The sequence below is a fragment of the Oreochromis aureus genome, linkage group 14, assembly GCF_013358895.1.
Source record: "Oreochromis aureus strain Israel breed Guangdong linkage group 14, ZZ_aureus, whole genome shotgun sequence".
Taxonomy (NCBI): Eukaryota; Metazoa; Chordata; class Actinopteri; order Cichliformes; family Cichlidae; genus Oreochromis; species Oreochromis aureus.
In genome coordinates, this window is record NC_052955.1 from 9,460,067 (window position 1) to 9,474,987 (window position 14,921).

The following is a 14,921-nucleotide window of genomic DNA, read 5'->3' on the forward strand; positions in this document are numbered from 1 at the left end:
AAACTACGGTTCATGTCCTGTTTAACTCTCAGTTTTGTTTTCCCCCCTAGTCTATCTCACCATTACTGCGACCCCAACCCTGTGGGTATCTCCAAGATAGCACAATATTTGAAACCCTCACTAATGAGGAATTAAACTTTTATTATGATACCAAATTAAACAAGTGTATTAATCAGATTTGTAATATAAATCTACCAAACCATCCATCCACTTTTGTTGTCTAGTTCGGGGTAATATAGCACGGAGAATATTGTGCGTGCAGATGATATCTGAATGCAATGGTTATCATTTCCCACCTCTCCCAGCTATGATGCTAACACGATGCAATAAATAATTCATAAATCAAAGCTGCTCACTCTTTCACAACAGCAGTTAGCTCTGCATGTTTGATATGGTAGATATTTACACGGGATAACCTTCCATAAGAAACCCCAAAGGGATCTGTGTCTCCTCCCAGGATAAAACAGGAGATTTTTTTGCTTTTTAAATGAGTGTGTAAACCACTACACAACTTGCAACTTGACAGTACTTGCTTTTGCCTTATGAAATGCTTTAATTCTTTGTGGCAAACATTCAACACGATGTTGGAAACACTGAAACATATGCTCATTTCAGTTGTACAGATTTTTTCCACTGCACATCCAAACCACATTGTGGTCTTTGGATTTCAGTGTTTCAAAGTTCATTGTCATGGTGACATTTGTGCATAGTCAGTTGGAAGGGGTGCAAGAAACTTTCTTCCACATGCCTTGGCTGTCACAAGGCAGGATAGGTTATGTTTGAGGTTATTGAGACTCAACAGTTGTCCCAACCTGAACAATCTCCGCCATTTCATGTACTTCTTTGTGCAAAATCATGTGCATTCAGAGATGCTCCCACAGTCTGATGTTCAATCCGCCATTTTGAACTTTCAGAAGGTGTTCATTTGATTAGGTTCTCTTGATTATGCATTTATAATTTCATTGCTGCCATGTGATTGGCTGATTTGAATCAATGAGCAGTTGAACAGGTGTACTTAACAAAGTGGCCAGTGAGTGTAATTTATTGTAATTATTAACCTTCAAATAACAATTTGCTGTATTTGAAAAAATACTACTTACTTTCATAACATTTATTAGTGATGTTTTTATAAGGTCTTACCATATGATTTATTATTGCTTTTGCTATTACTCCACTGTGCACTTCTTTTATTATGCCACTTAAACATTAGTGTTTCCTTTCATATCTGAAATGATAGTTTGATGAGCGTAGGCTAAATACAGACAAAGGGATTTTATCCCCCGAGTTAGTTGGCAAAAGCTCATATCAAAATCCTAAATTAATATTGCCGGGATCCCTTTGCCACCAATAATTAAATTTATATGAGTTGTAAGAGCGAGGATTTAATCCTCGTGAGGACACAGAGGGACACGATTACTGAGCATATAAAGTTGAATGTCTGTTTTATACTAATAGGATTTGTTTAGAGCTCATTAGCAGATTGTCAAATTCTATTTTCACAGCAGATGGTAAAACTGAAATTTGGTCAATTGAAATAGTAAAATAGTGCATTTACTGTTGATTCAGTAAGCTGCGCAACTCTGGGCAGGCCTTTAATGCCTTCAGAAGCATAGTTTATACCTCAAACTCTGCATGTTTGTGCACGTCCTCTGCTCGCTGTCTGTTGAGGATGAATTCAGCCTCGTTGGCAACCCGGACTATGTGGTCCTTCATGGCATGGCAGAGCAACCTTTAACATTGCAAAGAAATTTAAAAACAGGAGAAAACATCAGGATTTTAAAAATTATTATGCATTTCAAAGACACTCCAAAGGAACGCGCAGTGTTAAGGTAAATTTAGCTTGTCAGGACTGTGTAACATTCTGGTTAGTGAGAGAGGAGACTGGTAAACAGAATCATTTGTCTGAGTTATGTTGCAAGGCTGCAGGTCAGTGACAGACCCCTCTGTAGCATTAAGGAGGGAATAGAGTGTCATTAGAGCACTGGAGCCTGTCTGCCACACTCCTGATTGACTGAGCATCCCTTCCCACTGACCAGAACATCAACCCAGAGACTGTATTGCTGACAAGTCTGATGGTGGAAAGCTTCTCACATGGCTGAGTCTAGACACTCCGTGGTCTCCACCCACATTCACATATAGGTTCCAGCATCTTTAATAAGTGAAAACACCCTGGATATTGTGTGTAGATTACATGCCATTTTACACACCATTAGGCCAGCTTTGTTTTAATTAAAACACCCCTTGTTCCTCTTCAGTGCTTGATACAGATTGTAATTTTCCCTCCCGTCCCAAGGAGAGGCAGTAATCCCAAGGCTGCATTCATCAGCTGCTCTTGCCTCTTTAGTTGTTGACAAGCACTCGTTAATAGACAGAAGTTCACTGTTCAAAGACAGAGGCTGACAACGCCAAGCTTTGTTTCGAAACCAAGAATAGATGAGAAAGCAAGTTGACAAGTGATATTTGGAGATGGAAAAAAGACATTTATGCGCTCCACCAGACTTTTTGTGGTATTATTTCATGCATAGAAAACACTAATCAATCACCATTTGCGCTATGACGGGAGTGAGGGTGCTTAGCTGCTACAACAAATGCAACTAAAATTTCATTATGTCGAGAGGGGGGCCTGATTATCATTAACATTTCTACTTTCTTTCGCTACAACAAATGTCTTCTCATCAGTCATTTCAGCAGCATTAAAGTTAAAAGGTTGTTTTTTATTTGTCTTGGTCCTTTGACTGCTTCCATGTGTTGATTTGGAATGCACCTCCTGCCAGTGCCTTCAGCAGAGGCGCCTCTCTCATCTCACGTTGGCATTCATTGATATACAACTCATGAAACACATTAGTTATAAAAGTAGTAACACACCTTTCTTTCTCAATAGCTATTTAATATGATAATGCATGGTGCTTGAAGCTGCAATAACTTAATGAATGCTCTTTCTCTTTCCCTTTGTTTTCGTGAGGGGAGGATAAATGGCCTCTAAAGTGGATGTCCGATCAGATTGTGGAATAAGCTTAAATAAAATATCCACCTAATCAGAGCATTTTTAGCCTGCCTGTTAATTGCTTGGAATTCAAACAGTTGCATTATGAAACATAGCTGAACGTTCTGTTGCACATACAACAGATACAATGTCTATGTCAGCCACGCCTTGTAAGGCAAACAGATTTACCAGACTACAGCTACATATACGTCTGTCTAGTTAAGCAGAATAGGTGCACAGAGATTTGAGTAAGACTGGAAAATTATGTGTCTGTCAGCAGCACCCTGGACAGCGCCGTGTGGCCCTACTGACTGAAGCTCTTTGTTCCCGAGCCAGCGGGGGACTCAGAGAAGCCTGGCTGGGCTCAGGCTTGAACCTGGGCATCGAGGAGGCCTGGCCAGATGGGTCAGCAGATGGGCAAGGAGGCTGAGCCGCCCCTGATCTGCTCGACAGAAAACACAGAGTCTGGCCACACCCAGGGAGGAAGAGGGAGGAATCAAGCACAGCACAGAAAAACACAGCAAAAAAGACAGAGGGAAAAAAATACAAGAGGAGGACCCGAGATTCTTATGTTATCCTCTCACAACAATCTTATTTACTTTTACCCCCAACAGAGCAGCCAAGAGGAGCAAGAGGTTTATGGGCAATCTAGTAAAAAAACAGGGGGATTAGTAACCCAGTGTCTGGCCTTGTGGTTTAATCTTATGTATATTAATAAACTGATACTTTACCTCCCTTCATTAATTAGCTCAATGAATGCCAGTCCAGCATTCTTTTGAATCGAGTTCTGCCACTCCTGAAGAGAAAGAAAAAATATTTATTACTCACACAAGGACTGCATGTGCATCTAAATTACCATAAAGCTAACAGGATAATAAAAAGAAGACATCAGAAATCTTTGCAAAGCACATCAAAAGTTAAAACAGACTTTGCATCCAATATGCAACAAGATCATTTGGAAAAGAGTGACAAGAATCACATTTCGTCATGAAAATTTTATATTTGAAACTGCAATTTAGATACAGTTTCATAGCTTGTAATTCAAGTACGTAAAAAAAGCATTTAGTTGATATATCCTTGGAGGAAAAAAAATAAAGTGATAGCTATAAAAAGCTGAAATTCTGCACCACATGTGAGACCATCCTTTCTTCCTCTGTGAAAAGATCTGTAAACACAGGAGAGATGTAATTGTGGGATGAAACTGTATCCTCTCGCTTAAATACAGCCATTTCCTCCGTCCCTTACAGTGACAGATTACTGAGCGGGCTCACTGAGCCCTGCAGTGAGTGCCTGGAAGGTATCCGAGTCCCGGGCCAGAGTGCCAGCACTTGCTGTCTCACAACATGCTCTGGAAATGATTAAAAAGCAGTTTGAGCGCGCGCCTTTCACTGTGGGAAATTCGGCTCTCCTGTAACCTTACTGAGGTGCAAATGGAAGAGAAAATAGAGAAGGCCACAGTTCAAAAGAAAAGGGGAAACAGAAGAAAAATGAAAGGAGAAAGGGTTTTAGTTCTAAGGGCTAATAATGTACATGTAACTCAAGGCTATTCACATATATAAAGGAACCTTTGAACATTGTTTACCAAAATAGCATTAAATATAACTGCTATTCCCAACTGAAAGACTATATGGGGATATATAATCTACATGCAAAAAAGAGGTACACACTGCTTGTTCCCTGTGAGTGTCTGGATAAGATAAGCAGCATTTGTTTAGTACAGTACCAAAATAACTGACATTGACATTATTATGTATGGGTACGTGTTTTTGTACATAGTTGTTGTGACTGACACATACTGGTTCACGCACGAGTGCACAGTCTGACCCTACGATGCGTTAAGTCAGGGAGATGGTGCTGACAAACTGCTGAGCATCTGGTCTCCAAATGTTCCCCCTGACCCCTTTCCTGTGCTACAGTATCTGCCCGGAATAGGCTGTTGTTGATTTGGAAAGGGATCATGTACAGCCAGACTTCCAAGGTTCCACTAGCACCATGCTCACGTGACAAAAATAAATACGGAAATCAAGGCAGACGTGACACTTGGGCAACACCGGGAAAGTGGCAGCAGGTCAGAGGAGGTAAAGCATGAACTAGTCAAATATGCTATCTTGTCTGAGGTATGCTTGTTGACAGCTGAGATAGCACTTCAGAGACTCTCTTTTTTCTCTTTCTTTTTTTTTTTTTTTAGCTGGAGTGCACAACTCCCAGAGGAGGCTGCCTTTGATTGCAGAGATTTAAAAAATCCTCTGCAGCCCATTTGAAGGAAATTAGGCTCGACGTGCAGCTCCTTAAAAAGAGATGTAATTCTTGATGTAAATGCAGACCATGACCACAGTGCAGCACCTCTGGCTATGTAAAGTTTGTTTAGTAGTTTCGCCAAGAAAAACGAAAATTTAAAGATGCACCAATAGTTTGGCCTTTTGGACATGTCTGGTTACAATTAATAAAAAAGGCTTGACAATTTTTTTCTCATTATTATTAGCTCATAATTACATATCAAGGATTACTATTCTCTTAGTAATATCTGAGCAGAACTAAAGTCCTATAGTCACTTGTTTCTAGCTGTGTTTAGTTTCCACAAACTATGACTCATTAACACTGTGTTTCATCTGATATAAACTTCATTTAGCTTTCTGGGAAAAAAAATGCCCGCAGCTGGAAAAAACTGAAGACTACAGTAGTCTACTGTATACAAACGAATTTGCTACAAGTGGCTAAAAAGTGCCATAATACTAAAGAGCAGGTGAGTTTGTTGAAACAGAAACGATACTAGAAAGTGTTTGATGCTCACTTGGGGAAATGCTGGAATTCTCCATTCTATCTTTGAAAATCCTACCACCTAAAATCCCACAACTCCTGTCCCAGTGAACAGCTTGATGGCCTTGAGAGGCATCTCTCTCTTCCCACTTTCATCTTCCTGAAATTCAGCAGGGCACTAAGTATTTGTGGTGTTTCAATCCAACCTGTCAGTATGCGGGAGCCTTTGCTTTTATCTACTCTGCTTTGCTCTGTTGTACTCTCCACATCTGGAGGCCTTCCATCACTAAATCTCTGTGGCTCCACTCTAGATCCCCCCCTGTATGTTTAAGCTGTTACAAGAAACAGAGCTGCTTGACCCTTTCATTCAGCTGCCCAGACTGAGGAGAGACACACAGTGTCTGCAGCCATGGCCAGCAACATGATGATTGCTGTGATTAGTATGCATAAATAAGAAAAGGCAGATCATTAGCGCTAATTTATTCATAAAAGTGACAGGTCACAAAACAGAGAGGGACTAAAGGTCATCTAAGTGCCCTCCTTGCTGTCTTAAAACATTAATGTTAAAGTATGTGAGGGGGCATGTCAAAGATGGCATTTTATTGTGATAAAAGCTCACCCTGCATCTGACAAGACCCGCTGTGCTTTCTAAAATCAGCTGAGATTTGATATGTGCTACCAAAGACATTAATTATGAGCTCTTTGCATTGCAGTTATTAATCAGATTAAAGATTGTCTCTGCTACGTCTGACAGCTGGTCAGCACATATGAGCTTGGTTCCCTGAAAAAAGTCATGAAGAACACACTGCTAATGATCTATTCCTACATCAGTTAATTATATTAGCTGGTAACAAAACTGGAGTATATTAATAGAGAGAGTGTATTATAAGGATGAAGAGCAATAGTTCATCTTTATCTGAACGGTTTTAGAAGGACACCAAACCATACAATCTAGTTTCAAGGCCTTGCTGTCTGATCGATATCTCAGCCTGGGTTTCAGCCCGTGAGCCCCTAATGGCAGGAACCTCTGGAGCTGCAGTAATGCTATCTGTGTAACGGGGGGTGGACTCAGACCCTTAACAGCATGCTGACGCTCTCATCTGCAATAAATCCTAAAGCTGGAAAATGCAACTTCCCACAGACAGAAAAGCAGCACAAAAAGGAGCCCATCAAAAACCATCAAAAGAGCAACAATAACTCAAAACTGGCTCCCCCATTTATGTACATTTTTTGGTGGAAAGCCCCTGAATAATGGCCTCCATATAACAGAGGCTCAGCTCCCTGCCGAAGAGCCCTTTGGACTATGGATACCATGGAGCACACTTCGTGGCAATCCACCTCCTCAAGACTTTGGCCCAGCAGTCTGGATCCACAAAGAGGCACCAAGTAATGGCTTCCTTATGGGCTCCCGACGCAAGACTGATGGGCTGACAGAAGGTATGTTAAATGTCTCCTGTTCTAACTGCTACATCAGGGCTCTGACCTTCCCTAAAACATGGGCTTAACAAGAGATTCAGAGGGTCAGCTCAAAGGTGATCAGTCACTCGCAGGGTTGGCATGAGGTGGAGCTCATTCTCTAAAGGAGAGCTTGGTAATAAAGCTCTAGGGCATAGTGAGAAAGTCAGTAGATTCTCAGAGATCAGTGTGTGTCTGTACCATCCGTCTGGACAATTAGCTCAAAGAGGGAAGAGATTAAATAACTTGCTGTCTAACATGAGCCCTCAAAACTGAAGCAAGTCCTAACAATAAATGTATATACTTTCAAAATATCCACAACTTGGACTGGATAAAGGGTATATCTAATGTGTACGTCTCTGTTTAAAATACATCTTTCAAAGTAAGAGTTGAGTGAACTAGGTTATAGCAATGACCATGTCTAATTTGCCAGTACAGTGTGTCAGTTTATATTGAACCGCAAGGGTTGAAACCAGATCCTTGCACGTCTCCACAGAGTGTTGGCAGAGAGTATGTTATCAAGAGAAGCAGAGTATAGAAAGGCCTATTAGACATGAAAAAGAATGGCAGATAGAAAAAGACAAAGAGAGCCTGAGAAGATGAAAACTGTGAAATAGATGAGAAAGAAAATGCTCACCTGAGAACAAAGGAGCATGACGAGCTCCACCACTGAGGTACTTGACTTCATACACACTAGACCTTTGGAGATAAAGCAGATGAAAAGAAGAGACATTAACCTTGCATGTTAAAGCACATAAGCATACAACTGTTGGTATGATAAGGTGTAATCATTTGGGCAAACAAGATAAGATATAAAAAAGAAAAATGCATAGAGCACATCACCGACATACAATATTCGACTTGTGCAAAGCTACTGTATATAGCCTCTTTTAACATTTTTGCCAACCCTCCCCAAATTGTGTTCCCAATTTGCCTGTCATAAAATTGTAAAGAAGAAAAAAAGAAAGAACAAAAAATACATCTGCAACACATTTACATACGAGTACTCCAACCCCCACACACGCACGTCCTTCACACATGCCACACGCTCACAGAAGACATTCACAGCTTCTTCCCACATCTCCATTCGGTAGACGGTGAGCCACCGAAGCAGACAACTCTCTAATGAAACATGGGCAGGTGTGAAAAGCTCATTTGTAGAAACAATGGCTGCAACTGGTCTCGTATTCTGCACCTCCAGCCCTTCTGCTGCACTTGGCGAGAACCATTAAAGGTGCAATCATTAATAAAGCAAAGAAAGGAACTCTATAGTACTCATTATAGGCAGGCAGAGTAAAAAACCTTTGCCCCATGGATGTTGTTGTTTCATGGATGATGGGGTATCCACCAAAGGAACTTTAAGGTTTTGACAGTACAAATACTAGTACAAAATAGTATTTATGGAGTTGTTATAATGGCTTATTTAATAAAATTATTGAATAGTGAGTTGAATAATGAGTTTTGCATTATACTGAAAGGTAGAGTTATCTTTGATATTAGTCAGTTATATTAAGTATGCAAAAAACACCTGAATACACAGGTATAAAGATCCAACATTATACAGAATAGCTTAATGAGAAATGCACGAGTGTCTGCTGTAATAGCACAGAAAACAATAAATAAAACAGTCACATTTGTGTCCAGAGTAAAATTTGCTGTCCACATGTAAACACAGTAGCAGACCTACCTCCAAAAGTCCAAACACTAAAACTGCAGTAACATTTACATTGGTTGACACGCCTGTTAAATATGGGCATTGATTGATAACAATGAAATATACAGATAATATTAATGCACTTGTGAATTTGTAAACTATGATCTGTAAACATAAAACATTAATATGTTTTTTAAATTTGAATTTGATTGTAATTAACAATATCATGATAACCGAGGAAAATGAAGTTTCCTTTCATGGCTTTTTACTTATTACTATTATTTTCTATTTATTTTTTATTATTTTATGTAATATATATAGCATATGAGTTGGATGCTCATATTAGACATGTGCGAGTAATACCTGTGAGATAAAAGCTCAGGCCTCAGTCTGCTCTAAATGTTCTGCTTCAGGCAGAGTTTTTTTTTTTTGCTGTTTTTTTTTTATTATCTTGGCTCTGTGTGATGTCAGTGCAGTAGTTATCCCTAATATAATCATCTCAGCCACACAGCTCTGGCTCGAAGATTCTGTTTGCATGAAACAGCCAATGAGAAAAAAGTTCACTGCCACCCTCCATGTCAGCAAAGGTAGAGGAGCTAAAACGGATTATTTTAATAAAAGAATGAACAGAGGGGCTACAAAAAGACCTGAAAGTACTGAGATTAATATGGATTATTTTGAACTTTGAATGGTACAAGGGTGGAAACTTTGAGCCGGTAATGAGCATAAATGGTCCCCTTTAAAGGTCAACTAGACAAAATTCAGCGGAAATAGTTTTACTTGTGTGATTAAACGGTATAATGTAACACAGAATGCAAAATATTCAAACCCTGGACGGACGGATCTTTTGGTCACTGATTCTCCATTGAGTTCTATTCATGAGCAGAGACTGTCCAAGGGAACATATTGTAAATACTCTAAGAGGATGTGACCCTTCTCTTGTACACAGAGTGCCACAGTTGACCTCTTGTTATAGCAGTGACACGCTAAGCCATAAGTCAGTCCGAACTGACACAGTAGTCAGGTGGCCAACTGACCCTGGCCTTGTGCTGGTAGACAAACTAAATGCATTCTATTTAAACATGGCCTGCCAGTCCTTTCCTGTAAACAGGGCAGGGTTAAGGCATGGGTGAATGTGGCATTGTGGGGTGATGTGCCGGCAAGCTGGGCCACTCAGGGGACAGCAAGGAGCAGGCGGCAGGCATCACAACAGCGGCAGTGTTCGCGTACAGCTCTTACCCAACAACTCCAAGTGTAAAGCTCAGGGTGCACACAACATAATTGCTGCAGTGACCACATGTCTGCAAAGGGGGTGAAGGAATAGAGTGAGGCAAAGGGGCACACGGGGCACAGGAGGGCTTGACCCCGGGCAATCTAAGGAGTGATGGATGACTGGTAATTACTGGTAAATGGAGCGCCTTTGCACTGCAGCACAGTATTTCAACTGTGGGCCTGGGAAGGGTCGGGAAGAAAAGTAGATGACGAAAAGAGACGAAGGAAGAGCGAAATCAGCTCAGTCATGAACAGACTGAAACTAAGACGGGCTGAAGTGGCTTGATAAACTTCCATATCATATAGGTGTCCAAGAGCAAGTGTTGATTCTGTGTATTTGCAGTGTTTTGACTGGTAAACCTGCTCTAATCCCTGTCAGGGTTCACATTTCACAGACCCAGACAGGGTTAAACATGTCTAGAGTGCTGAGGCCCAAGCTGTCTATCTATGACCTTGTTTGTGGGGTTACAGTCTGCAGCCTGAGATCAGCTCTGGTTTGTCAGCTTGGTCAGTCTGCTGACAGACTTTGAGTGAAAGGGTAACAGACACATTCACACTTGTCAAGGCTTTGCTACCTGATTTTTCATTCCTTTCTCCTGACACTGAGTGAGTAGACCAAGCCACATGTGCATAGCATACTCACATTTCTATTTACTTATGTATATATGTATGATATACGGCTGACTTGGAGGAAACCATGCCTGTTTGTGGAACTTAACTGGCTGGAATGGAAACATTTTTAAAAAGGAGTCCGTAATACCTCAAATGTCCTTTTCATGAGTGCAGAAAAGTACTTAATGCATCATTTCACCATTCCTTTTGACAAGGCTAGTTATATCAAATAAATAAGACCCTGCTTATCATTAAACATGTCAAAGCTGATTAATTTTAAAAGCTTAAATTGGATGCCACTAACAGATGCTAATAAAAAGATCCATAACACTTTAGATCCAACACTGCAAAAAAAAAAAAAAAACAACAACCTCTAACTAAATGCAATATTATTCAAAACATTAAAATATTGGAATTCCATTTTTTTTTAAATTAACTGGTTGTGTAAACAGTTAATGAATAAAGTATGCCCCTGGAGAAAAGTGGACAATGGTGGTCAGTAAACGTGGGTCTAAGTATTTCTCTAGCAGGGCTTTAATACAGTCACAGGAGTGCGTTCTGGCAGCATCCCGTCATTCTCTGCAAAGACCTTTTCCACCAGTGTCGGTTAGGTTACCAGCGAAAGAAAAGACTTTTGCAATCCGGATTCAGAGAAAGCATTTTGAGTGCAAGTCGAGAGAGTGGAGACCACCCGCGTATGTTTTGCGCTACACACAAACAGACAAACATCTGCAAACACACACAGTCTCACTCATGCGCGTGCTGACTGCGGTGGCCCTGTTTTCTTGTGAATACAAGCCAAAACAAGCCTGGGGAATAGAGTGGTAGTGCGCACACATGTAGGCATAGAGCCCTGAGGTTAGGCACAAGTAGCACTGTGAGAGGCTGCCAACCTGAGGCTTGAAGAAGGGACTGGAAAGCTTCATGCAGCCACCAGGAAATAAGGCTAGAGACCAGAGTGGAGTGCAGCAAAGAGATCTCATGCTTCTGCAAACACTATGCACAACCAAACCAGTCAGTGCAGCTCTATTTGTAAAGTGACTGCTGTAATACCATTTTAAAATAAAATCATTAATGCCATTAAACCTCATGGCTGCACAGAGGCAAGTCTCGGTCAAAATATTCAAGAGTACATTTCAATAGCAACAAAAATGATTCCGGTAGTACAGAAACATTTAAGCACCTATACTTCATTGGAAATAAAATGTGCATGCATAAAGATTTTACTGTGCCCGAAAAGGTTAAAGCTTATGCAAACTCTTTACTCTGAAATAAACAACTTTTGACCAAAAGAAAAGAAAAAAGATTTAAAAATCCTTTCTAGTACAATGCAAATGGGTAAGTTGGAAATATGATCTTATTTTGGCGCTAAAAATAATGCAATGAGGTGGCAAAGGCTACCAACATTCAGTTCAAAATGAGATTGGTTGTGACAGTGAAACGCTGATGCTTAAAAAACATCTAGGAACAATATGTGGAAAGAATTTGAGAAAAGAATCATGAAGAAAACAAACACACACACGCCACAAGATGAATGAAAGGGAAAACAAATTAAATCAGACCCCCAGCTTGTGTGCAATATCGCAACTCTCCTGTCAATGTCTACTGCATCCATCAGCTTGGCAGCCGGTGGGGTGACTGGGACAAAAATGTTAACAGCGCACCAAGAATAAAACGCACCCTACAACATCTGTACCTTCTATGAGCAACTCTTGTCCGTGGCTGCCCAGCAGGGTGCGAGATAGAAAAGGCGCAAAGTCCACAAAGATCTCTCTCAGCAGGGGTGCGACTTTCTCCAAGGCCCTTTCTAGCTTTGTAGTAATGCTGTCGAAGAGAGCACATCAAAGGAGAAGTTAGAAAAAGAAATTAGACACCTGAATTTCAAAAAGAAAACTTGAAAGAGGTCATTCTTTTTGCTACACTATCAAGGAGCAATAAAAAAGGAGCAGTGAGAGCCCCACAGTTCACCCAGTGTGCACAGCTAACAGCAGTTAGTGTGTAGTCAGACTGTCAGAGTCAGACTGGTGGGTGCAAGAGGTAACCAGCACATTTCAGAGGATGCAAACTAAGCCAGATATCAATGAGATTGTGGCTGCTATCACCAGAGATGTCAGTGAGTGAAGATTTAATGTTATTAAGAGCCATGTGAACTCACATCTCACTAGCTGTTTGCATTCTTTGTTGTGATATGTTACCAGGGTTGCACTTGAGATCACAGTTGTTCACTGCAGAGGAAGTTCCAAATCTTTTAGACAATCACTCCATGCCTCTGGCTGACATTATCTAAGAACCTCGGAAAAACTGTGAGCTGGAGTCATGCAGCCATACAAACTGAGACAGTGTACAGGCAGAGATACAGTATATCTCCTATGTGTACACACACACACAGATAAAAAAGGACAACACGAGGAAAGCTGAAGCTTGTTTTCCCAGCTAAGATGGACAGAAAGCTGCAGAATACAGAAAAACAGAAAGAGAAGAGGGACTGTGTGTAGTGTAAACCCGCTTCAAGAAACCTGGGAAAACATATTCAGAGAGATGACACACTAGCGTAAAGTGCAGGATGCAGGAAGTCTAGGTAGCTAGCATAGATGTCCTTGCCTAAGACACTGTCCTGCACCTCTGGAGGCTGTCTTTAATCCTGTCAGGGAGCTAAAGGGTTTGAGCTCAGGAGGTGTCAGCTTCTGACGTAGTGGATTCTGGTCTACTTCACAAAAGGCACTGAAATAGAGAGAAAAAAAAAGAAACCACAGGCAATCCTTCCTTCATGTTGCTTTGGGACTTAGAAGTTGGGATCATGAAGTCATTATATTATAATAAAGAACATGAACTATGGTTATAATCAGATTTATTTGTTGATTTCAGTAGACCGAAGCAGTCTATTCAGCTCGGATGTGATCTAAAATATAACACAGGCATCAGTAGGGTCTGTGGCGAGATAGTACTATCATTGACTTCACAGTTACGCTAAGTGATGTCGGTTACTGCTGCCATGGCAACTGAATCTCTATTCCTGTGGCAGAAAACACTGAGGCAGAGCAAGAGAGGAGAGCGAGACCCTGGAGAAAGACCTGGGTTCTCAGCAGTCGGTGGGAGAGTAGATCTAAGGACGTCTGTCACAAACTATTAGAGCGACGGGAGAAGATGAGTCAAGGTCACAGCCAGCTGTACTCAGGGTAATACACATGCACATAAATTAGGTCAAACTTTGCCACAGTGTTAACATAAAACCACTTTTTTAGGGGTTTTTGATAGATATATATTTTAAAACATACAGAAAACTACAGAAAATCTTGATTTAGCACTTTGAGGAAAACTTTAAGGAAAGAAACACAATGTAGAAAAATCTGCTTTCAGGTAGATTTTATACACAAGTGACACAGTTTGACTAAATGAGTTCGGCAGAAGGGAAGAACCGTGTTGTACCTCATGTTTTCTACTGTGTCCTCAGGCATGGGGGCCACCGTCTGCACGGCCGGCAGATTCTTACTCGTGGCTCCATTGACAAAACTGGAGGAAGAGGAGGTAGAAGCAGCTGCGTCAGTGGCTCCTGCGGGAGGAATAACAGAAGCACACGACATTAATGCAGGGCAAAAATAATTTCAGATTTATACAGATGGCTGACAAATTAAAGGAAAGACGTCCATTAGGCATCTTATTATGATGTTAAGCCTCTAAGTGCTGCAAGAGCTCGCTATGGCAGTTGCTTTTGATGATAGTGGTGGTGTGTAACTCATTGGTGCACATTCTGCCATATGTGTTCAACTGGGTCAAAATATGGTAAGTGTGAAAGCCATCACACATGGCTCGCATAATTTTTGCACTGATCAAACCATTCAGTGGGCCCCTAATGCCCTTTGAATGCAGGTATTGTCACAGTGGAAGAACACCACTTTGAATCAGGATATAAAATTTCATCTCATGATTAAGGTGATCACCAAACAATTTTGCATTGATTTTTAGTGACCCCTTCCACTAAGTGAACACAAGAAAACACAATGTTATGTCTTATTGTGTTTTTACTAATCCTGTCAAGTACCAAGCAGGAATATTTAGGTAACTAAAAATAGAGAGTAAAATGTGGTAAATTCAAAGCATTTAATACTTCCACAAGATTTGTGGAAGAAAGAGAAGCAATGTCGTATTTAAAACTATTGTCTATCTTCAGGGAAATTCCATTAATGTTAC

General features: G+C 40.7%; 1 protein-coding gene across 6 annotated transcripts in view; it reads right to left on the reverse strand.

Annotated features, from left to right (window-relative positions):
- nbeab (neurobeachin b) overlaps positions 1 to 14,921 on the reverse strand; it is a 205,722-nt gene that overhangs the window by 89,711 nt on the left and 101,090 nt on the right. For 5 of the 6 annotated variants that reach the window (XM_039622706.1, XM_039622705.1, XM_039622704.1 and 2 more), the window contains 6 exons: positions 14,160 to 14,283; positions 13,335 to 13,454; positions 12,430 to 12,557; positions 7,833 to 7,894; positions 3,715 to 3,779; positions 1,621 to 1,729 (listed from right to left, as the gene is read on the reverse strand). In XM_039622706.1, the coding sequence (XP_039478640.1) occupies positions 1,621 to 1,729; positions 3,715 to 3,779; positions 7,833 to 7,894; positions 12,430 to 12,557; positions 13,335 to 13,454; positions 14,160 to 14,283 (608 nt within the window). Of the gene's footprint in view, positions 1 to 1,620; positions 1,730 to 3,714; positions 3,780 to 7,832; positions 7,895 to 12,429; positions 12,558 to 13,334; positions 13,455 to 14,159; positions 14,354 to 14,921 lie in introns of those variants that run through there. The other variant, XM_039622709.1, reaches the window with a different exon arrangement.